At 32.5% G+C, this 24050-nt stretch overlaps 2 protein-coding genes and 1 long non-coding RNA gene across 4 annotated transcripts; all 3 read left to right on the top strand.

Annotated features, from left to right (window-relative positions):
• The first annotated feature begins 1136 nt into the window (after nucleotides 1-1136).
• LOC132048853 (uncharacterized) lies at nucleotides 1137-2760 on the top strand. The gene is made up of 3 exons (XM_059439539.1): nucleotides 1137-1422; nucleotides 1695-2281; nucleotides 2596-2760. The coding sequence occupies exons 1-3, from the start codon at nucleotides 1137-1139 to the stop codon at nucleotides 2758-2760; spliced, it is 1038 nt and encodes a 345-aa protein (XP_059295522.1).
• An 11493-nt stretch (nucleotides 2761-14253) lies between these two features.
• On the top strand, nucleotides 14254-19563 carry LOC132050191 (GDSL esterase/lipase At1g71691-like). Its single transcript, XM_059441319.1, has 5 exons — nucleotides 14254-14708; nucleotides 17091-17215; nucleotides 17598-17837; nucleotides 18556-18805; nucleotides 19166-19563. The coding sequence occupies exons 1-5, from the start codon at nucleotides 14384-14386 to the stop codon at nucleotides 19384-19386; spliced, it is 1161 nt and encodes a 386-aa protein (XP_059297302.1). The 5' UTR covers nucleotides 14254-14383; the 3' UTR covers nucleotides 19387-19563.
• Nucleotides 19564-19966: 403 nt separating this feature from the next.
• Nucleotides 19967-23360, top strand: LOC132050190 (uncharacterized). 2 transcript variants are annotated; one of them, XR_009413280.1, is made up of 4 exons: nucleotides 19970-20610; nucleotides 22223-22389; nucleotides 22834-22990; nucleotides 23154-23360. It is a non-coding gene; the product is annotated as an uncharacterized LOC132050190 (long non-coding RNA). The 2 variants fall into 2 exon arrangements; XR_009413279.1 differs by having other exon boundaries at nucleotides 19967-20610; nucleotides 22223-22990.
• Nucleotides 23361-24050: the final 690 nt, after the last annotated feature.

The raw sequence follows: 24050 nt of genomic DNA, 5'->3' as shown, positions 1-24050 counted from the left end.
CTCAGATTCATAGATTCAAAATATTATTGTCTCAGCTAAATTGAATAAAACACATTGCTGTATTCGAAAACAATAGAATAATGACAAGCGTAACTGCGTTGATCCGACATTCTGATTTTTGGAACAATCAGAACTGTTTTGTGAATTACAAAATTGATGCTGCTGTATTCACTGATAATTGCAATTACGATGAGTTAGTTTCTGCGATTTCAAGTCAATTAGGTGTGGATAATGTCAGAAAAACTATTTCAATAAAATATCTTTGTTGAAGGCGATTTTCAACTAATGGAAATACACAACAATATGGGAGTTCGTGTGTACATTAAGCTTAAGAGAGAAAAAAGAGTTTTTGGGATGTATCCAATGTGTGTTAGTATTCATGATATTGATATTGAGGATGATGCAACTGGTAATCGTATTATTAGAGATGATGTGCTGCAACTTGGATATAGCGAGAATCAGGATGGTATGGATGTTTGTGATTCTACAGGAAAGGCTCTTGTTTTGTTTGAGAATGATAACAATTTGGTAATTTCGAACACGGAACAGAAAGGAGTTTTTGTCGATCAAATTTACTAGGATAAGGAAACTTTGAAAATTGTGATGACGAAATACGCAATTCGTGAAAGATTCAATTTCAAAACAAAGAGATCGAATGTTATAAGATATGATTTACTAAATGTATTCTGGTAACTATATTGCAGATGTATTTTTGTTATATTTGTACTCTATTGAGATGATTTTTTAACTTGTTTAGCACACTGTTTATTAAAAAATGTTTCATACACTCTATTTACGATATATTTTTTTGTATATTTTACCGTATTTAATTGATTCAATATGTACTATTTGCATTGTATTATGTAGCTATACTCCGGTATGTTGGTCCTAGGAATGTAAATGGAAGTTCGGAGCGTCGAGAATTGGGGATTACGAAATGTTCGAGGTTAGATCTTTCGATGACGAACATACATGTCCGTTGAAGGACAAGGTGTATTCACAAAGACAAGCAACAAGTTGGTTTATTGGAGAAGCGATTGTCAAGGCGAAAATAACAAACCATAAAAGGAAGGTCACCCCGGGGGGATATAATAGACGATGTCAAAAATGAATTCGGCGTAGATGTTTCTTATATGATGGCATGGAGAGCTAGAGAGAAGGCTATAAAAGATTTGAGAGGTGATCCAGCTGATTCATATAAGAAGTTGCTGGCATATATATACATCCTTGATAAAACGTATCCTGGATTGCTTGTTAAAATGCATAAATCACCAGAAAATGAGTTTATGTATTTGTTTGTAGCACTCAAAGCATTCATAAAGGGGTTCGAGTGTTGTAGACCAATAGTTGTAGTGGATGGTGCACACCTTAAATCAACGTATAATGGTACATTTGTGTCGGCAAGTACTTTGGATGGAGCAGGTATGTGTAATTCTATTCTATGATTATTTTTTTTTTATAAAATACAACAATATGCTATTGATTTGCAATAAAGCTGCTAAAAACATACTCTAGATATATTGCTGGTGTTAACTTGTGAATAATATATGTTGAAATACATTGTAAATATGTGGTGGATATATTGTAAATATATACTATTGTTTTATAAATAATGTTGCTAAAAACACAGTGTGAGATCAAATTCAGTTAAAATATATGTTGAATATATTATAAATATAGACTAATTTTTGTAGGTAATATCCTACCAGTAGCGTATGGTGTGATAGATTCTGAGAATAATAAGTCCTGGACGTGGTTCTTTGAACTGTTCAAGCAAGCTTATGGTGTTAGGCAAAATATGTGTGTCGTGTCCGACAGACATGAAAGCATAATACACGCAGTTTCTAAGGTGTATCCTACTGTTCCTCATTTGGCTTGTATATTGCATTTGTGGAAAAATGTGACAAAGCAATACACATCGAACAGTGAGGTGTTGAGTCCTATTTTTTATTCACTGGCGAAGGCATACACCCAGGATGAGTTCGATAAATTGATGGAGAAGATTGGGAATCTTGAAGATGCTGGAAGGGATAAATGGTCTAGGCTTTATTCACCTATTAAGAGAGGATGGACAATGACTTCGAATATAGCCGAATGTATTAATGGAAAACTGGTTGCTGCAAGAGAGTTACATATTTTTGATTTCCTTGAAGAAGTGAGGAAGATGTTTGGTAGATGGAATTGCACAAATAGAAAAAATGGTACCTGCACATTCACAACACTGATGAGGCGATATCAAGAGATGTTGTCAATCAACGAGTACAAATCAATACGAATGAGGGTATGTTTATTATGCAACACAAAATTTTAATCTATACTTTACTATATCTAATCTATATTTATCTATATTCCCAAAATGGTAAAAGCGCTTCGGGTTAATGCTTGTTTATTGTTTAAATGGTTCTCGAGTTGAAGCGTCGGCTGAATATGTTTACACGATGAATGATGGACCGAGGCGTTTCATAATCGATTTGAAGAAGAAAACTTGCAAATTTGTAGGATGTTCCAGTTTGGACGAGATACCGTGTTCTCATGCATAGGCGTATTGAAAAATAAAAATTTGTTCTTGATGCATATTGTTCGGAATTATTCAAGCCAGAAACAGTTGTGAACACATATGATGTGCCGGTTGATCCTCTTCCCGATGAGACCGAGTGGAATGTTCCTAAAAGCATATCAGATGAAGTTGCTATGCCACCGATCTATAAGAGACCCCACAGGAGGCCAAAAAAAGAAGGGATAAGCCATTACAGGAGTTGATGATTGGTAAACGCAGGAATGCTTGCCGTAAATGTGGACGTCTTGGTCATAACAGGCATTCGTGTGATAATCCGCCGCTCAATAAGAAGAATAAATAAGTCCATTTTGATTTTATTTGTTAAGACAATTCTACTTTCATTTTCTGTTAAAAATAAAAAATGAATTCATCTTGAATTCATATTATTCTAGTATGGTTGTATTTCACATGGTTGAACATCCGATGTTTTTCGATGTTATGTTATATTGGTGGTTTAATAAGATTTGAAAAGTCTACTCTATATAAACTCGATTTGACCTTTTGTTTTGGATTTATGTTTTAATAGTTGTATTTCGTATATATTTTGGCTATATTTTAGTTGCATTTTGGTGATCCGTTAGATACTACTTATTACGTTTACCGTTAACTATATTTCATATATATTTTACATATATTTGGAGTGTATTTAGATGAAATTTTAACTTCGTAACACCTTTTGTACATTAAAAGTGGACTTATGGAATATATCTAAGGTATATTTGCTGTATATTTCGACTGTATTTAATTGGTTAAATATACTACTTTGTTTAAGGAATACATTTTACAGAAAATGAAAATGAAATTTATACATTGAAAAAATAACATACTTGAAAGAAACAACCATATAAAAACCATAAGGTGGTGTTCAACATTAATGATCCTAAAAAACATTACTGCACATGAAACGATATGTCCAAAATGAAAAAACAGCAACAAAAATCGCAACCAACTATGCAAATGTTCAACATGAAAATCAAAAACACAAAAGACTTGGTGGCATAATCAAGATCTACTTTATCAAGCGCATCGTAATCAGCTTAGGTCTAATTGGTCTTGGAGGCTGCTCATTATCACTTGATGCATTGTTGTTTGACTTATCCCATGCATTGTCGCATAAAAGGAGACCGTATCTCATACGGAGTAACTTTGCATTGAATTCGGTTGGGATGACTTCACTTGAGCTCAAGTATTCAGCAAAGGCTGCCACATACACATTACAATCCCTGAAAAAATGATCAAAAAATTTACTGATCAAAACCCAAGAAAAAATAGATGTATTTATTGTGTTTTTTGTTGGAAGAAATTCTTACATGCTAGCAGGAGCTTGTTGCGGAAGATTGTCTACATTCACAATGTCAAAGTTATCGGTTTGTTCTCTATTTCTGTAAGAAGGATGTGTGCCAAAATCTATATCCGCCTTCTTCTCATAGAAATCAGTCATTTGTTGACTGTGTGTCACAAAAGTAGCCAACATTTTCATTTCGGCTCTAACGACAACATCATGCCCTGCAGCTCGGTATGGGTTGTATACGTACAAGCACCTGTTTGTAAAAAGAAAAAATACGATAACAACAAACATATAAATTTTGTAGAAAAATGAATGATTTTTTCAAAGGATGAGAGCACACCTATCAGTGAATGATATCACAACCAAAATCCAGTGATTTTCCTCTTTTACATTGACAAGAATTAGTACGTTGTCAACAGTATACCATGGTACATTAGCCAATAGCCTGTACCCGTTAATGTACTCACACAGTTCATCTTCCTCACTGGCGACACTTCTGGACGAATCGGGATTTTCCCAAGATGTGTAAATTTCAACAACTAAAGTGTAAAACATACAGCTGACAGTGGTAAATATATAATTATTGTTATTGTCATACTTCCCCTTCTTGCGTAGGTAGTAGAAAATAACATCAATATGCTGTAAAAACATCAATTCAGTGACTATAATCAGTACTATCTTCAATAAAAATATTGTTGTATATATATTAAATATAGTGAAATATACCGTTAAATATAGGAAAAATACAATTCTGTACTTAATCATTACTATACTCAACTAATAAATTAATGTCTCTATATTAAATATAGTGCAAATATAATGATGAATATATTTAAAATACAATCCAGTAATAATGTAAGTACATAATTGTGATCTATATACATGTCAAATAAAGTAAAAATATACTCTAGATACATCACACTATAATGCTATTATAAAATATAAAAAACTTAGATAACAAGCAGAAAGACATCAAACCTCATCAGTCCAAATTTGCCCATCCATAGATAACAAGTAGAACCAGTTTTTGTCGGATACGGCTGTAATGCCTAAATGTAACCGAAGTTCGACATCAGCAGGATCCAGTCCTTCCTTGTTCTTTCTGTAATGATTTTCCTTGGGTTTCATGTATATCAACAATGGAAAGAACATACGTTAAGTTTATTAAGAATTGATTTTTGGAAAACTAAAAAAATAAGTTGTGAAAATAATTACTTTTTGTCATGCAATTTCAACAGATCCTTCTCGAGCCACTTTTGATATTCTTGAAGAAACGAAGTATCTAACAGGGCATTGATAGGGTGCTCAACAAATGGGTGTTTTTTCTGATAATTGCAAGGAGTCGATATTTTTTGGCGAGAAGAAGAAATTTGAAATTGGGACAATAAGGGGACAGGTTGTATTTGCTTGGTTTCCTTTCTCGGGCAGCCCCTGGATGGACAATGATTTGTGTTTCAGGGTTTGAAAGTTGTGTAGTCTCATCACTTGAGCTTTGACCCACATTTGGTTGTACAGGAACTTGTTGTCCGGTTTCATCACTTGAACTGTGGCCAATGATCGATTGTACTCCAACTTGTTGTTCAGTTTCATTAGTTGAACTTTGTCTAGTTGTTGGTTATACTCCAAGTTGGGTTGGTATCTGAGAATCACAAATCATCCACTGGGAGATCGTTACCCGTTTATCGTCCGGATTCTGAGGGGTCCTTAAACTTGACAAATCAGCTTGATCATCGCGTAGTACTAGAGGAGCACCGAGAGGAATAACAGATGCTAAAGGACAGTTAACTAGCAATTCCGCTATCATTTCCTCTGATGCGGTAAATTCAGCATTAACTTTCTCCATATCACCCATTCTTTGAGATTCTTTGCCGAAATAAAAAACAAACAAAAAAGCCGGTGTTTGTCAATTATTGCTTATCAAAACGATATGTGATTGACACTTAAAAGCCAAATTTCAGTACTTACATCAAAATTTAAAGGGATTGGTGTTATGGGCACTCCATCTGTTTGTGCATCACCTTTAACTCCCGTTTCTTTGTCCACATCAACAACAGAAATCGGATCATTAATTGGCAACCCAACTGCCTCAACCTAAAACAATAAAAACATGGTTCAAATAAATTTACAGGCATCAGTAAAACAAATACACATATATAGCCTTTGCTATAAAAGTTAAAAGTTTCATCTAAATATAGTCAAAATATATGAAGAAAAAAAATCTGAAATATAGTCAACAGAAACCAGAATAAGTAATATTGAACATAATAATCAAAATACAATTCAAATATATATGAAAATCAACTATTAAAATATCAATCCAAAACAAATATAGCACTACTATTATATATAAACACAATCATAACAAATATAGCACAAATAGATACAGCAAATGGGACACACTAAAAAATGACTAGGTGAAAATATATATGTAAATACACTATAGGTAATACTAAACACAAATAATTGCAAGATTTGTACTTTGAAAATATACTGCAAATATAGCAAAGTGAAAGAAAAAATGAGTACTTGGATGACTCTCTCGCGCGGAAGTTGCACCACCACCTTGATTCTCTTCGGTTGAAACCTTTACTGCACCGCCACTTTGATTGCCTCGAGAAATCTCACCATCAGTATGTAAGTCAACTTACAACATTTTGTCTCCGACCTTTAAAATTTTCCAAAAAAAATATAAAGTCTTCTAATACATATATCAAAATAACTTAATAAGTTAATAATTTTCATTTTTACCATATTGTCATCGACTACGTCATTGACAATTGGTGTCCCTTTATCAAAACGATGATGTTGGCTTTTCTCATGTGAGTGTTGTATGCGAACATCATATTGATGTGACGGGGCTTTACTATCAGCGACCTTAAAAAAAAAATCTTATTAATCAAAAAGGAAACTGGCTTGTTAATGCCTATAATGTATTTATTGAACATAACTTTTAGTTTTGAATTTTACCTTATCTGGTGTTTGATTGCCCTTTAATGCATCTAACAATTTTTTGAAGTTGTTATCCATGTACTCAAACACCTACAGTTTTGAAACACAAAAATAGAATTAGAATTGTTAATTACTTGACACTAGCAATATGAAGTAACAAAAGCATATTGAAAACAAAACGCCTACTTCTTTCTTGAAAATCTGAATCTCTTCCCTTATCAGTTTAAACTCATTTTTTTCGGGTCCTGTAGGTGCATCTGGTTTCCTTGTCCCTTTTATCCGAGATTCCTTCCGTGATGGTTGTTTCCTAAAAGGAGAAACAGAAATGGGAAACTGTGTCCATTTCTTGCATCGCGGGGAATCGAATGGCACTCCTTTGTTCTTTGTTTGCCCTTTGGACAGATGCGGTGGTGTGGTACTAAAATCATCGTAATCATCGTCCATCAAATCAGTACCATGTACACGATCAACTCCATGTTTGATGTCTGGTATATCATGTGCAACAGGAGACAAATTAAGAGTCTCCAACTCATCGGGTGTTGACACAACTTCCTCAAATCTACAAGACTGTGAACAACAAAATATAGAAACTACATTACCATATATATCTACATTGAGAACATACTAAAATATGAGGAAAATATAGTCAAAATATATTGATCACAAATGCATTACTTAATAAATATAGTCAAAATATAATCAAAATATACTATGAAAAACAAACATATGAAAACAGTTAAATAGTAAAGGACACAAACAAATATAATCATTCGTTTGTTAAAAATAGTTTCTCGGATTTTTGTCGTCTCGAACATGCCATCCATCAATTTCTTGAATTTTGGTTTTTCTTCCATAGTCCGCCAGTTCAAAATTCTAGGAACTAAATTCCCCGTCTTAACTGCAATAGTGGACGGGACTTTTGAGCAACATTCATACAACCAGACTTGCATAGCAAGTGGCAACCCATGAATCCTATAATATCTCTTAAAATCAGCATATTTCTGCCCGATGCTTACAACCAACTCTCTAAACGACTCTTTACCCCAAGGATACTCATTATATCTCTCGTCCTTTACAACATAAAAATGGATCCTTGATATGTTTGTTGAGTTTGGCTCACCACAATGTACCCACGTATTTATGAAATACAATATTGCCATCTTACCGCGCGTCCTCGCCTTTATCATCCCAAAGCTGTCTTGTTGAAACACTCAATAAGCTCGTGTCTTTAACCGACAGTTGGTTCTCATTATTTCTACCAAAATATTCAACCATAAGCCTATTCGGTTGTGAGTTATCATATACAAAATCGTTTTCATCACAGACACAATCTAACCCAGTGATCAATGCAAATTCTTTAAGGTCGAAACGCAGAACTTTACCATTTATTTCAATTGTAAAGCACCTATATGTGCTGCCCCTAAGTTTTTTGACCATAAAGCACCGAAAAATTTGTGCTTGTACATCAAATTGTTGCATTCTAAGACATTTACCGAAACAAGTATTCCTGAACATATCCATTTGTGCGTCTATTAGTTTGCCTCTAATATCTTGCATTACATCACCATTCGTGTATCTACACATAGATGGTGCCACAGCAGGGTGCTTGGTAACCAAAAATTTAGATACCTGAAATAACATGCCAAAAAACACATATGATTGACAAAAAACAGTGAACACAATCAGGTAAAAAATGGGTCAACCAAAAATATATACAAATATACAACAAAACAGTGATTGACAATGAAAAAATATAATGTAATTCAACAGTAAATATATATGAATATACTGAAAATATAATGACATATACTGACTAAATATGTAAATTACAGATCTGTAATACCTGTCAACAAAATATACTGAATTTTTTTAAAAATTACAGTTATGGTGAAGAACAATAAACACGAATTAACTGAAGAAACATGTGAAAAAAATAACAATACAAAATATACTTAAAATGCACATAAAATATAGATCTGGTTAAGTCACAGATCTGTAATAACGAACTAAAAAATACAAACGAACTAAATATACTGAAAATACAACAGAAATATACCTCTCCATCATCATCCTCATCGACATTATGTTTGGTTTTAGCAATTTTTTTGCCCTTAACATTAGCAACATTGTTACTAGCCTTTCTCTTCTTTTGTTTCTCCATTTGAGAAACCTTTTTTCACCTTTTCTTGTTGTTTACTCTTGGAAACATAATCAGCAGAACGCCTAGGATCGTTAATTTTTTTTTGAACGATTCTCAGCATAAGAGCCTGCAATGGCAGTTTCATGTTGAGAAATTCCCAAAGAAAAATTAGGAATTGAAAATTCGAGTTCTATACCTCTAGTCCTCATCGAAGTAGAAGCTTTCTTAGCCATATCACTTGAATCTAACAAAAAACAACCAAGAACAAACAGTGATAATTAATTATTTAGAGTTGCATTGCTGATTCAAACTAAAAAAATAAAAAAAATAAAAACACCCGAAAATATAGGTTAAATACACGGTGAAATGTAAAAATCAATATAAAATCTTACCTGTTTTGGGAATTAGATTTGAATTATGAGTAAAATTAATGAGTAGTTAATTAGAGATAAACAAGGAAGTTGAACTATTGTAAAACTGATTTGAAATTGGAGGAAATTAAGGGATATTTGGCATAATGGCATGTATTTAGGGGGGGGGGGGGGGGTAGGAGAGAGGGACATTTTTTTGGCTTAAATTTAGGGGTGTGGGGAGTTATCAGATGAGTGGTAAAAAAGTGGTAGCTATAGGAAGTAAATATGTTATATTTTAGCTACTAAATATAATTATTGTAAAGTTTAGTTATGTTCCATAAATAGGTAATAATGTAAGTTATGCCAAGTAAATTTTACAACTATTTTCCTCTCTTTGAGATAAAACAATAGCAATATTTAAGCATCATTTGATACTTTGAATTTTAATTTGATTAATTTAAAGGTGTAAAATATTCTATTGATAATGTATGTAGATTGGACCTAAACAATAATTATTTATTTATTTTTATCAAATTTTGATTTGGATAATTCTAATTCAAATTATTAAATTATTTTTACATGTTTAAAACAAAACAAAGTAGAAATTTGATTTTCTATTGAAACGAACTACTATTTTTTAATTTTTGGTAAATATTCTTGGTTTAGCTCATTTTACTTGTCATGTTGTCTTTTGCACGGTTTTTTAAGGAAACATCAATTAGAATTATAATTTGACCAATTTACCTTATTCATTATTTGATCTCCATTTAATATTATTTTTTCTTTTACGACATTAATCTCTTTTCACATTTATTAGAGTAAGAATAAAAATGAAAAAGTAATTAAATTTATCTTATTTTAAAATAAATATACTTTAAGTATATTTATTTTAGTGAACATAAAAAATAAATGACATCGCGGAATAGCAAATACAACAGTTAAATATCTGAATTAGATCTCAGGCTAATATAAGAAAAGAAAGGAAATTGTATGGTTTGACTACTTAACCTTTTGAAGAAAAACAATAATATGAGGTCCATGTTTTTTGCTGTACAATAATTTCATTTGCTTCCACTAATGGGTTGATACGCATGTGGCAATGAATCCACCATTATTGACTTAATGGGGGTATGATTTTTTAATATGGGGTGCACGTTTTTTTTTTTTTTTTTTTTTTTTTTTTTTTTTTTTTTTTTTTTTTTAATATGGGGTCCATTTTTTTTTATTTTTTATATTGCTTGATTTTTTTAATATAGGGTCCATCTTTTTTTTTTTTGCATGAGTTTGGAGATGGTAGAGTCCACTTTTTTTCTCTTTTTTTCTTTATATTGCTTGGTGTTTTCAGTATGGGGCCACCTTATATATATATTTTTTTTTTTTTTTTTAAAGGTAACTAACGACGAAGCATGGGTAAAACCCATGCTTCTATATAGTAGTAATGTTCGTCAACATTGGACATTGTTGATTTAGCCATATCACCTCTTGAATGTTGATGTCGAATAGGCTTAGGAGATGTTGACATTGTCGATTTAAGACTTGAACCCATTTTCTCGGTTTTCTCTTCATCTTCTTGCTTAGAATTCTTTCAAGTAAAGGTTGAATACCATTCTTAACATCATATCTATTATTTATTGTAATTTTACTAAATTCTTATACATAAATTTATTTTCTGCGTCGAAAATATTGAGTTTAGATAAATTCGATACGGTAACGGTGGATTCGCCCCTATCCATGGCAGAGAATACTACCTTACAGCGATCACTGCCGACTATTATCGCGTCTAGCTTATTGAATATGCGTCATTAAGCAAATATTTTTTTGTCATCACATTTTGTAAATTCAAACGTTGCTATTATTTTATGGATATAATATTAATTTTTTTATTTATGTGTTATATATTTTTTTTTAAATACATATTGGTCACATTCATATATTGACAGACCGTGTTAATTATTAAGTGTTCAAATATCTTAATAATTAATTATGTATTTCGATTCAAACATCTTAATATTAAAAAAAGGAAAAAAGTGCAAATACACCCCTCAACTTTGCGCTGTAGAGCAGATATACCCCTCGTTTAAAAAGTGGTGCATATATACCTCTGTTGTTAAGCAAATGGTGGAAATATACCCTTTTGATTGACAGTTTTTTTTTTTTTTAAAAAAAAAAAAAAAGCTCATGCAGCTTATTTTTTAATTAAAAAATGTCATGTGATTTTAAAAACATAAGTGTACCCATATTTTTTAGTACACTTATTTTACTTAAAGCCATGTGGTAATTTTTTTCTCTGGTGGGTCGCGTCTGGTTCGTTTAAAAACATGGGTAGACTTTTTTTTTTTTTTTTTTTTTTTTTTAAAGCCATGGAGATATTGTTTAAATGAACTAGACAATCCACTAGAAAAAGCTGCTACATGGCTTAAAAATAAGTCTACTAAAAAAATCGGTAGTGCCACAAAGATATTTTTTTAAACGAACTAGACAACCCACTAGAAAAAGTTGCTACATGACTTTAAAAAAATAAGTCTACTAAAACAAATGGGTGAATTATTTTTTTTTGGATAGAGTTATTTTTTAAAGCCACGTAATGTTTTTTTAATTAACTAAATAATTTATTTTAAAAAAAATCGTCCGCGAAAAGGATATATTTGCACCATTTGTGTAACGGCAGAGGTATATGTGCACCATTTTGTTAACGAGGGGTATATTTGCTCTACATCGCAAAGTTGAGGGATATATTTGCACCTTTAATCTTAAAAAAAATAAAAATAAAAAACAAACGAGGCCTAAGCCTGACAACAGGCTGATCTGTTTGAAAAGAACAATTGAAAATGTTAATGAAATTCTCTTGGAAAAAGACAGCATAGCAGTCACAAGTTCCTCACTATTACTCTTAAAATACATTTGACTTGTGCTTGGCCAGGTTGTATTTGTTGCTTTGTGAAGAATGCATGGTGCACGTTTTCTAGACGAGTCTTTTGCTAATCGACAATTAATAAGAATCAATTAGTAACAGATTTCCCTCGAGTATGGATTTATGTGACATTTTCTAAAACTAGCCTCACATTATCAAAGACCTTTACGAAGTTCCATACTCTGAAAATCTTCAAATCGTTAATAATAAAAAATACTAACTAGTGGGATATCATGATGATTATTAATTGAATATAATATTCATTGATCTATAAAATTACTTAGGCTATACTAATCGAGTAGATAACTATAAGAATGGATTGGATCAAAATGATTTTTCTATTGAAGCTCTTTGTGTCTGTATTAATTTCTGATCGCACGTAATCTCCATAGCCAATTTTTCATTTTTTTTCCCGCATTTCCGATTCGAAAGAAATGCAGCCATACACTAAAAATACCATTAGACATATTAAAGATCATACGTTAGTACAAATTCTTTAGCCATTGTTATCTTTTCATCCTCAAATTATGTAACTAAAGTTGAGATAATTTTGAACACTTTGGACCGCTTGAGCTAACATTTGCATTTGTTTAGGATATTCAAAAGTTAATATATGTACATAAATATATAAAATCTATCCGATATTTACACTATAACTTTTTACCGGGGGCATGTGATGTTCTTGTGCGATTTGAAAAATTTATGAAAAATGTCCTATACATGTAAATTTTTCTTCAAAAAGAAGTATATGATACCAATTAGCAACACATCGTCAAAAACTAATAGTGGATACACCGACTAAAATTTCTGAATCCGTAATTGAATACTCTGTAACCAAAGGATGATTATGACGCCTGCTACAAAAATAGAAATCTGTTGTAAATGGCAATATAGCTAGTGAACCTAAAGTTTAGTTTAATTTAAATTCTATCCCACATTCATGAATATGATTCACGGTCCATCATAATTAAATGACATATGCCATTTTAAAGTAAAGAATATTTTCTTTCCCATGTATAAATACTTGTCAGACTTTAATAGTGATTCATTTAATATTTGAATGCCTTGATGAGTATGAATTGGAACGTTATTTCCACTAATATAGTAAATACAATGCCATCCTCTGTGTAACAACCAATAAATCACTGATTGAGCAATAACTCCATCTGGCGTATTTTTCCTAAGTCCTGTAGCAGAGCTAGCAAATGCGAATACCGTTCAAAATACAGAACTAAGATTATTGGAATCAAAACTCATTTACTGAAAATAATAGAACAGAAAAAGAGAGTAAACCAGGATAATTGAAACTCCCTCTAGTCCCAAAAAATAATTTTGGAAATTAAATTTATTTCAAAATATTTAATGTTTTAGAAAAAATGTAGAAGTCATTTCTAATGGGTTTTTCCAATCTATCCTTACTGATTCAATTAGTGTTAATTAAATGAGACGTTTAAAGGAGAAATAAAGGGTAGTTTAGATAAATATTCTAATGGGAAAGACTATGAAATTATCTTTCCCAAGAAATGTGCAAAAAAAATAAAATAATAATAATAATAATAAAAAAAAAAATACAAACACATACTAGCACTCAACCAAACAACTGAACCTTAGTAGTTACTCGCTCCATCCAAATTTATGCGATCTTTCTTTTCTTTTTAGTCAATCTAAAAAATAATGACACGTTTCTATATTTAGAACAATTTAACTTTAAACTTCCCATTTCGCTTAATGAAATAGTTTGTAACCACAAAAAATTATATGACTTATTTTAGATCACAAGCTTCAAAAGTCTTCCATTTTTCTCTTAAACTTTGTGTCCAGTCAAACAACTTCACATAACTTGGGATAGAGGGAGTACAAATTAAAGTGAAAAAGATTATCATCACTTAACCATGGTTAAGGTGATAAAAAATGTTTATAAAAAATATACATCTTGCATTCATTGGTTTAATGTAAGCACAGCTAAACTTTTACAATAAAAAAATAAAAATGATCTTTGCTTTACTTTTGCAAAACCTTGTCATTAAGTTTTCTCCTATATAAATCGTGTCTCAAATCACATTCTCTCAACTCTTAAAACTATCAACTCACAAGCACTTCACTCCTCACTTCCACCTCTAGCACCTCACAAAGCAAAGAAAACAAAACTTCAAGACAAACAATAACAACACACATACACAAAAACATGTCTAAGTTAAGGTTTTCTTGGTTTTGCATGATGTTTTTCTTGTTAACAAGTTTAGTTCTAGTAAAAGGCGATTATGAATATGATTATGATGATTCATTTGCTCCGGGCGATAATGAAGCTCCAGCACCGGCACCGTCAAGTGGTGGTGGAGAGAAGAGAGCTTTGGTGCCAGCTTTATTTGCCTTTGGAGACTCTTTGATAGACAGTGGAAACAACAACAAACTTTTCACATTTGCTAAAGCTAATTATTTTCCATATGGAATTGATTTTGGTGGCCCTACTGGACGTTTTTCTAATGGTAACACCATCCTTGATCAGATCGGTAAGTCCTTCCATTCCTCACTTTTTTTGTTTTTGTTTTGGCTGATGTTTTTGTTCTTATTCTTATTGTTGTTATGCTTGATATAATTGGTGTTATTGTTTGTCTCTTAAATTTTCTTGGTTCTGTGATTTAATGTACATCTTTTAACATTTATCACATTTCGTCTCTTTCATTTTTTCCAGCTGTTTTTTTGCTAATTATGGGTCACTCTTCCTTTTGGTTTTTAGTGTGTTTTCCTCCGGTCCTTAATCCAAGAAGAAGCGTTTTTTTTTTTCAACCTTTATAAGCTTAAAAATAAAATTTTATTGGGAATAGGATTTTGGTCTAACTCAATCTTAAAAGCTAGCTCATTAGGGATGTTTGTTCAAGTTCATATAAGGAGACCATGTACCCTTTAAACCTACCGATTTGAGACTCTTAACACCCCACCTCATGCCCAGGGATGGATGTTTGGCGCCTGGATAATTTTAATATGGGGCCCCAACAATATCGGAAACAATGAATTGGGTTGCCCCAGCTCTGATACCATGTAAAGAAACAGATCTTGAATCTAACTTAACCTCAAAAACTAGTTCAAAACGAATAGGATTGCCCAAGTCATATTAAAGAGACCATGTACCCTTTAACCCACTGATGTGGTACTTTTAACAGTATCTATACTTCTTTTCGTTTTTTGGAAACGTTTTGAAACTGAGAATTGTTCAAACGAGCTTTTTTTGCTGCGAGTTTTTCGTATAGCTTTAAACATTATAAATTATCAATTATTGTAAATTATAGCATCTTTTATGTACTTTTCAAATATGTAAATTTTATTTTAATGTTTAACTCTCAAAATCTAAACGATGACACATAAATTGATGTGAGCAAAATATATCGTTTCCGGTTTTCTGCCTGAATTGTGATTTATGTCTTGCTTATTTATAGATTTTCAAAGATCATAGACCAACTAATTTCTGAACGTCAAAATGATATAGGCCTACTATACAAAAACATGGAAAAAACACCTAAATAGGGGAGATGAATTTGAAATAGGTCATATATGAATTATGAACTATAAGTGTCAATTTTAGGCATGTTAATTTTTTTTTTTTGTTGACACGATAATGTGTTTCTCTAAGTGATAGAAAGGTTCTATATTCTACGGAAAACATATTCTTCAATTTGTTTGTCTTAGTTACTAGTTAGACAGTTAAAGGATAATTTCTTCGATCATAAATTTTTCAAATATCTTCTAAATATTTTGAATTATTAGCTATTGTGACATATAGTACTTTTTATGTAGTTTTTAAATATGCAAATTTTATTTTGAAATAATTGAAGATTCTATGTCCGAATTCACACAGAACGTTAGTCAATTCGACCCTCCTACTCTGGCCAAACAAATTGAAGCAAAGGGAGTATTAGAAAAAAGGGAGACAGCTATGCATTCGCGGAAAACTTATCGGCAATCATTATTTCGATCACTTCATATTAATTTTTCAAAGTTAAGTCATAAATTACTTGGAAGATATACACCAATTAACTTTAATTAAGTGATAAATATTTATATGAAAACAATTATCATGCATTTATTGTTTGGTTATGTTGACTTAGCGAGCATAAGGCAAATATAAGATTCATAATTTGATATTCAAAATGTATTGACGATTTTTTTTTCACTTTATTTAAGACTAATGGTAATTAATGCATAATCCAAGTCTTAGAAAATCACATCAGATTTCACGTAAGAGCTCTCTCATTTACATTTACAATTAGTGGTGGAGAAGTCCATGGCCCCTCTCTCCCCTTATAGACGATCATATGAAGTTAATTAAACTTTATTTGACTTATTGACTCAAAAGTTCAGTCTCAAGTACTCAAGATCTTGATTATCCGAAATTAATCGTTACGGGAGGTGGATCTAATGTTTTATATTGGTACTTAATTTTAGCGACATCTTTTGTGACAATAAGTTCATAAATTTTAGCGACATCTTTTGTGACAATAAGTTCATACTTAGTCTAATAATGGTGATGTTCGAGCTAAGTTGTGGGTACATCAATTAATTTATCGGATACATACATGCTACTTCTTGCCTGCAGTTTTGGATTCGAATTTTAGTTCTCATAATTGTTTCTCCATACTCTTCGATCGCTAAGCCACTGTTAAAAAATTAGTATATGTGTAGGGCTTAATTAAACAATACTCACTGGTGCGATAAAAAAAGTATTTACAGAATTTTATATTTATGAGTTATATAAAGGTAAATATATCTGTGATATACATCAATAATCAGAAGTTAGAATCAACTGATAGTGTAACATATTTTTACTTTGTCTGTAATCTTTAATCACTTGAGTTAGGCTTGTGTAACGTTTTCTTAAAATTGTATGAAAATTTCAGCTGACCTTCTCGGATTGCCTCTGCTTCCACCATATTCAGAGCCCTTCAACGTCGATAAAATGAGTTACGGAGTGAACTATGCCTCTGCTGCTGCTGGTATCCTTGATATTACGGGCTTTCACTTTGTAAGTAGATATATTCATCTTATTATTTTCCATACAGTGCATTATGAGAAAACATTAAAGTTATACATGTATACTTATTGAAAATATAAAGATTCTTTTTACAACATCAGTGTAATAAGTTCAACATAGAGAGATTTACTGGTTTCCTTATAAATAACCTGAAGGTGTAAATATTTCTGTACTGTTAGTTCATAGAATTTAAATCCAAATGGTTAAACCCTTTGTGACGGTGATAATTCAGGTAGTTGTGTAGATGATGATAATTCAGGTACAAAAAGAAACAGCTAATAGTTGGCCTAGTTAACTTCGAAGCGTGTTTTTGGCCATTATCTAATTATGACTAAAAAGAATTTTGTTAGAGCTAATCATTCTTCTTTTTCAGGTGGAGAGAATTCCATTCAGTTATCAAATTAAAAACTTTGAAAACACATTGGTGAGTTTGGTAAAAAATTTGAGTGCATCAGTTGTGAAAGAGGCAATTCCCAAGTGTATGTTCTATGTGGGGATGGGCAGCAATGACTACCTCAATAATTATATTATGCCTGCTTACTTTAGTCAAGATCAATACTCTCCTCAAAAGTTTGCTGAATTACTCATTCATCAGTACAAAACTCAATTGACAGTAAGTGACCCTTCCCCAAACCTCTTTAATTTCTAATCATTATCAATTTTGTAAATTTTGAAATTAAGGATTCATATACTTCCTACACGCTCTAAATTGTTTTTTCTCTTAACTATGTGCTATTTCTAATTCTACCATATATCATAGTCCCCCGGTTTTTGGTTCAAGTAAGTTTGGCCCTTGAAGCATCATTTAATTTAAGATAAGCTTTTTATTTGGTTGATATTTAACTTGAGCACCTCTACATAGTGGAGCAATAAATGCATACGTGATGTGAGTGAAGGCTCTCCCTATAGGTTTTACACTTCTATCCCATGATTTATGCTTTTTCAGTCTTTGAAATTTACTGGAAATACTACTATGATTTAAACTCCATTTTTATGAATTGTATACTTCAACTTCGTTATAAAGTAGGTAGCTTAGACTATTAAATTTACGTATATCTTCGTTGAGGTTTGATGCATAAAATGTACCGGCAGTAGAGTGTTTACTCGATTCCTTTAGCTGAAAAATTATACTGTGTATATAAATAAAATATGCTATTGGTTTAAGTTTGAGTTTCAAAAGTTTGCGCTTTAACATATTTTGGATTCCTTTAGTAAATTTTTTGTCTTGGCCATTGTGTACATGCAACTTCAAGATCAACATAGAGAGGTAGATTAATATGAAATGACAAGTTTACTTTTATCCTAAAGAATTTACTTGTTACAATATGCAGAAATTGTACGATCTTGGAGCTCGAAAATTTATAATTTCTGGGATTGGACAAATGGGTTGTATCCCAAGCATGCTAGCAGAAAGTACAGATGGTCAATGCTCAGATTTAGTAAATAAAATGGTCCATCCATTCAATGCCAAACTAAAGACAATGGTCATGAAACTCAACAAGGATCTGTCTGGTGCCCACTTTATTTACCTTGACATGGAAAATATGTTCATGGATATCATTAGCAACCACAAGTCCTATGGTATGCCTCATTAATTTCCCTTTTTCTCTTAGTAAATTCCATTTTATATATGAAAAACCATATTTAAGAAAAATATTCCTCTTTAGCTAAATAAACTCCATCCTATATTGACTCTTCGGGCATCTTAACTACTTCCTCTGTCCCAATTTGTGTGATTTATTTCATTTTAGTCGATCGAAAAAAGAATAAACTTGTCGATAGTTTTACGCTACTTTGACAAAATTTTAGAAGTAATTAATCTGCCCGAGTGGAATAGAGAAGTTGTATTCAAATAGCAAAGTAGAGGTAGATAGATAGAGGACAAATAACTATAACTTCTATATGAATGATCCCCTTTTTTTTTTTTTTTTTTTTTGACAGGGTTCAGTGTGATAGATCGTGGGTGCTGTGGCCTAGGGAAAAACAAAGGGGAAGTAACTTGTCTTCCATTCCAAACACCATGTCCAAACAGAAATGAGTACTTATTTTGGGATGCATATCACCCCACATCTGCAGTCAACCTCTTGCTTGGGAGTATGGCTTTCTATGGAGGTCCAAATTTTACTTATCCTATGAATATTGAGCAGCTTGCTGGTCTCTGAGATTGAAGGATATGGAATGTAATAGTAGTCATTTTTTAGTGTATCTAGAAAAGAAGGCCTTAGAAAATAGTAGGGAACTTCTTGATTACATGGTCTTCCTTGCTATGGATGGTAATTCACATATGTTAGCAGTGGACTATTATAATCTATAATAACTTTGATGGACTCTCGTTAGAACCCTCCTCGAATACCTTGCATCTTATGTAACAGTACTCAATGCGTTAATCATCTATTATTCTTTTTATCAAATAAATTTCTATTAATATTAGTTAGCGCAAAAGTTTTACTTTCAATGTGATACAAAACTTACTAGTGACCAAAAGTAATACTTAAGTAAAAGCAGTTAAGTTGTGCAATTCATAGCTCAGATTCTTCAATGATCTTCAAGAGATTGCCAGGGAAGAACACTAGAGAGAAAATTATTGTATCTGGCTGAGATGAAATGTAAATGCGAAAAGCTAAGTTATTATTAGTGAGCTGTAGTTTATATATACAGCCACTCTTAGTTTTAATTTTTTTTTTTTTTAACTGTATAGAAGAGTGAGTTTTAGACAACGGATCGACATGTCTGCTATTAGTCTAAACAAATCAAATTCAGGGTATTTTTGACTTTTAACAACATTAAGCAACGTGTCGTTAACGTGAACCACCAGCACATCCATCGGATTCACGTCGCCTCACAATCTCAGTTTCTCACTTCAAAACCAGTGTTAACCCTTTCTCTCTCCAAAAAAATGGCATCTTCTCTGGTACTAACTGCTCCATCATCGACGCCCCTATCAACTTCTCCACCGTTTATCAAATACCGCGTCGTTTCCTCTCGGCCTTTCGATTTTGATTTTGATCGGACAGTTAAAAAAGGTGCCGAGGTGGCAAAAATTCAACAGATAAACATGACGGCGCGGCGACGGCGATGGGGAAGAAGCTAATCTCCATTCATAAGTCATGAAATTTTGTGACGAAAATTATTTAATCTAATAATCCAGTACGGTGATTTCCACTTGAAGAATGCTGTTGGTGCGTTTTTCATGGAGATAAATTGAAATTTGTAAATGAAAGGACTAAGTAGGGCTTCCGAGAATCCTATTTGTGTACTTACTGTTTTCAAAAAATGGAGAGTACTGCGAAGCAGAGGAATTTGGTTACTGTATAAGGAAAGAGTCTTGGCCGTTGAGTAAACTCCCGAAGGACGCTGCCGTCGGTGACCAGAAGTCACGGGTACAGGTATATATTCCCTTCTGATATTAAAATTTGAGTTTTGATTGTAAGTCCTTTTGCTCATTATTGCCCTGTCTCAGCTTTTCTTCTTTAGTTTCTTTGGTCATTAGCTATTATCTTATTTCTAGATTTCTCCATCTGCTCTTTGGTTTTGGCATTTTTAAACCTATGAGTTTTTCTAAGTTTGCTTATATGTAGTATTATGAAATACATGTGTAGTACCAGTATATGAATGAAGCAAGAAAGTGTTTGGTTTAGTGATCTGTTGAAGCTTAAGGGAAAAGAGATTTGAGTTTTATGAATCCTGCGTATTATTCTAAAGTTCAGTTTAACTATGGATATGTTATGCTGAATCTCTTTTTTCCCAGCTGAGTGGAAAATGTGGTATTGAATGAGATTTCGCTTATCTTGCCGAACAAAATTAGCTTACCGAAGGAGATAAATGAAGAGCTTATTCTTGACTATGAGTTTCAGAAATGGTTTATAACTCATTCCACCATTATCAACGAATAAATTGGGAGGACGATTTAGAAGTTCTTGAACCACAAGTAATGGCTAACCTCATTTTGAAAAGCAATTTGCTTTAACTGTTAAAATGAAGTGTAAAGTTTGTTTGAAATTACTTTATAGAGACGCAAACTAAAAATGTAATATAAAGTGGTGGAACCAAAGCTGTAGAAGTGCTTATATGAGAATTACTAAATAAAATACAGGAGGCCCTTTGTGTGATTATTTTTTTCTATACAAAGTGATTAATCATAGCAGATTGTTTCCTCTTCATGATTACACCATCTCTATTTGTATCCCTAATATATATTTCACTCTAAAACAGTTAGAAAATAGAAACCTATACTATAAGGACTTAAGATATTCTTGTTTTTCAGTCTCTGAATGTCAATGATGTCTTGGGTACAACAACTTGGAGAGAGAGAGAGAGAGAGAGGGGCTTATATTTAGGGCGGCGCGGTTCTTGACATTTAATTGCTTACTGCATTGGCTCATAAAATTAGGTATATGTCAGTCTGGAATATGGATCTTGCGGTATATATTAAAAAAATGGATGTCTTCAGAGTATAAATGCTTCAGCTTGACTAGGTACAAAGCTTTCCAGTTCGTTTAATAATTGTTTTGGTGCTAATTCTCAACTCCTATATATCCTGATCCTAAAATTCGTCTTTTGATTTCCTTATTATGAACATCTTATTTGAAAGTGCCGTAGGGTGAAATGGAAGCTTCATTATTCTCAAAAGTTGGGATCAACATAATTCATTATATTCTGTCTTCTCTCAGTTTCTCAATTGTTTTCTTATGTTTCTGTATGATCTCTACTTCTCTATCAAGGCAAGGTATTAGGGTAGTTCCTAATCTTGATGAAGTTCGTATTGGTAATGGTTCTGGGATTAGATCTACCTTACTATTTTAGTTTTCCTTGGAGCCAAGTTGCTTTTGCTTCTGACCAAAGTTAAGTTGATACTAACCAGATGGATATGAATATATTTTCCTAACAACGCTTACCTTCGAGGGAGGCATGGACCACATCTCAAGCTGTATGTATTTATATACAAAATTCGGAAAACCTATGTATAAAATGCTTAAGCACCAAGTGATTGATTTGCAGGCCATTGTGAAGGAACGGAAGGAGATGTACGCGAGTGGGAAGACGAAGGAGTACGCGTGGAGAGTGTCACAGTTGAAAGCTCTGTTTAAGATTGTTGAGTTTTGCGTGAAGGAGCGTCGCGAGCATCTGACATGTCTAAGAGTGAACTTGATTCCTTTGTTCCAGAGGTTTATCACTCTTCTACTTTCGATCATCTATGCTTTCGTTACGTGTAAATTATGTACACATAATTTCGGGGATAACAAGGAAGAATGAATTGCATAATTGATTATATGCATCTATAATTTTTAGATAGATATTTATATTATCAGTTTGGTTCAGTTATTTCGGGAATCATTGAATATTGTATACTATGAAGAGAAGCAACAGATTACAAAGCTTTAGTACTATTAATGTGTCTGCAAATCAGGGTCTTCCTATTGGAGGAATTATTCAGCTCAATATATTACAATTGATGTCCCTGAATAATGAAAATGCATGAATTAGTAGCATCTCATTAAGATAATGAACGAGAGAGCACGCACATTTAAATATAAGTGCATCCACAGTTACACTTCCATTCCAAATAATCTGTACTTCCCATGGAAACTGATTAGTTATTTTTTTGGAAGTGTTGGTGGCAATGGACAGAAGAAATGGATGGCGTGAAAGAAGAGGTAGGTAAGAGAAGTTATATAGTGAGTAAAGGTGCCATATAAATTGTGTACAAAGATGTACGACAGATGCATGACGGAGCTGAATTATTTTACTTGCTCGAGCTTATCCATGGTAAGTCTCCTGTCACTTTTATATTTCTCACATCTCTCGAATGGTACTTAGGTTCTAATACAATTTTTGAAGTGCAACGTCTTGCGGAACTTATCTTTGTTGTGAAGTTTCTTCAGGTTACCTCCTTTGGCCTAACATATGTCTCATTCTTAAATTGTTGTAGACCATTTGAAGATGCAACTCCTCCACAAATAGAGTCCACAACTTTAAGTGTGCTGATGAATTAGTGTTGTATGGATATATTTAGAGTATGAGCAGAGTTCGACATGTTAAATGCATAGACTCTGAATTTTTTTTTTTTTTTGGATCTGTACAATAATTTGAAATTATTTATTGGGTCCGTATAATGTTGCTTTCTATGTTTTATTTATCAAGCTTGAATTATTTATCATTTATGTGCTTGTGAAATCGTAAAAAAAAAAAAAAAAAAATCATAAAAATCGGACTATTACTTCTTTTCAAATTGTTGGGCCCGTGCACAGCACGGGCATCGAACATCTAGTCTAAAATACTGGCTAGCAATATTCTAACAAACTATCTACTCCTCCAACTAACTGCTAGCCTAAGCAATAATTAGTTGACTAACTAGTTACAGTTATACCTAACTAATCATAACGAACTTCTCAGCTCAAGTTACACTAGCTCCATCACTCCCCTCAAGCTGGAAGGTGTGAGAAAATCAACACTCCTAGCTTGGAAACCAAATGTTCATGTTGTGATCTTAACAAAGAATTAGTCAAGATATCTGCTTGTTGCTCCTTGGTGCCAATTATGTGCTGCGTCCTTATCAATCCTTCCGCAATGACAATCTACAATCTATATCAATGTGTTTCGTTCTCTCATGATATATAAGATATGTTGATATTTTGACATATCAATAGGCAGCTTGACTTCTACTCCTAGTTCTTTAAACAATGCTGCCAACCATACCAGCTTAACCACTATCCTTGTTATCCTCTTGTACTCTTCTTCTGTAGAGCTCCTTGATGTTGTATTCTACTTTTGGATTTCTACAATACGAGAGACTATCCATGTTTGATGATGAAGCCTATAACGGATC

The sequence above is a fragment of the Lycium ferocissimum genome, chromosome 3, assembly GCF_029784015.1.
Source record: "Lycium ferocissimum isolate CSIRO_LF1 chromosome 3, AGI_CSIRO_Lferr_CH_V1, whole genome shotgun sequence".
Taxonomy (NCBI): Eukaryota; Viridiplantae; Streptophyta; class Magnoliopsida; order Solanales; family Solanaceae; genus Lycium; species Lycium ferocissimum.
The sequence above is the reverse complement of the archived record's forward strand: the minus strand, read 5'-3'. Positions and strand labels throughout refer to the sequence as shown.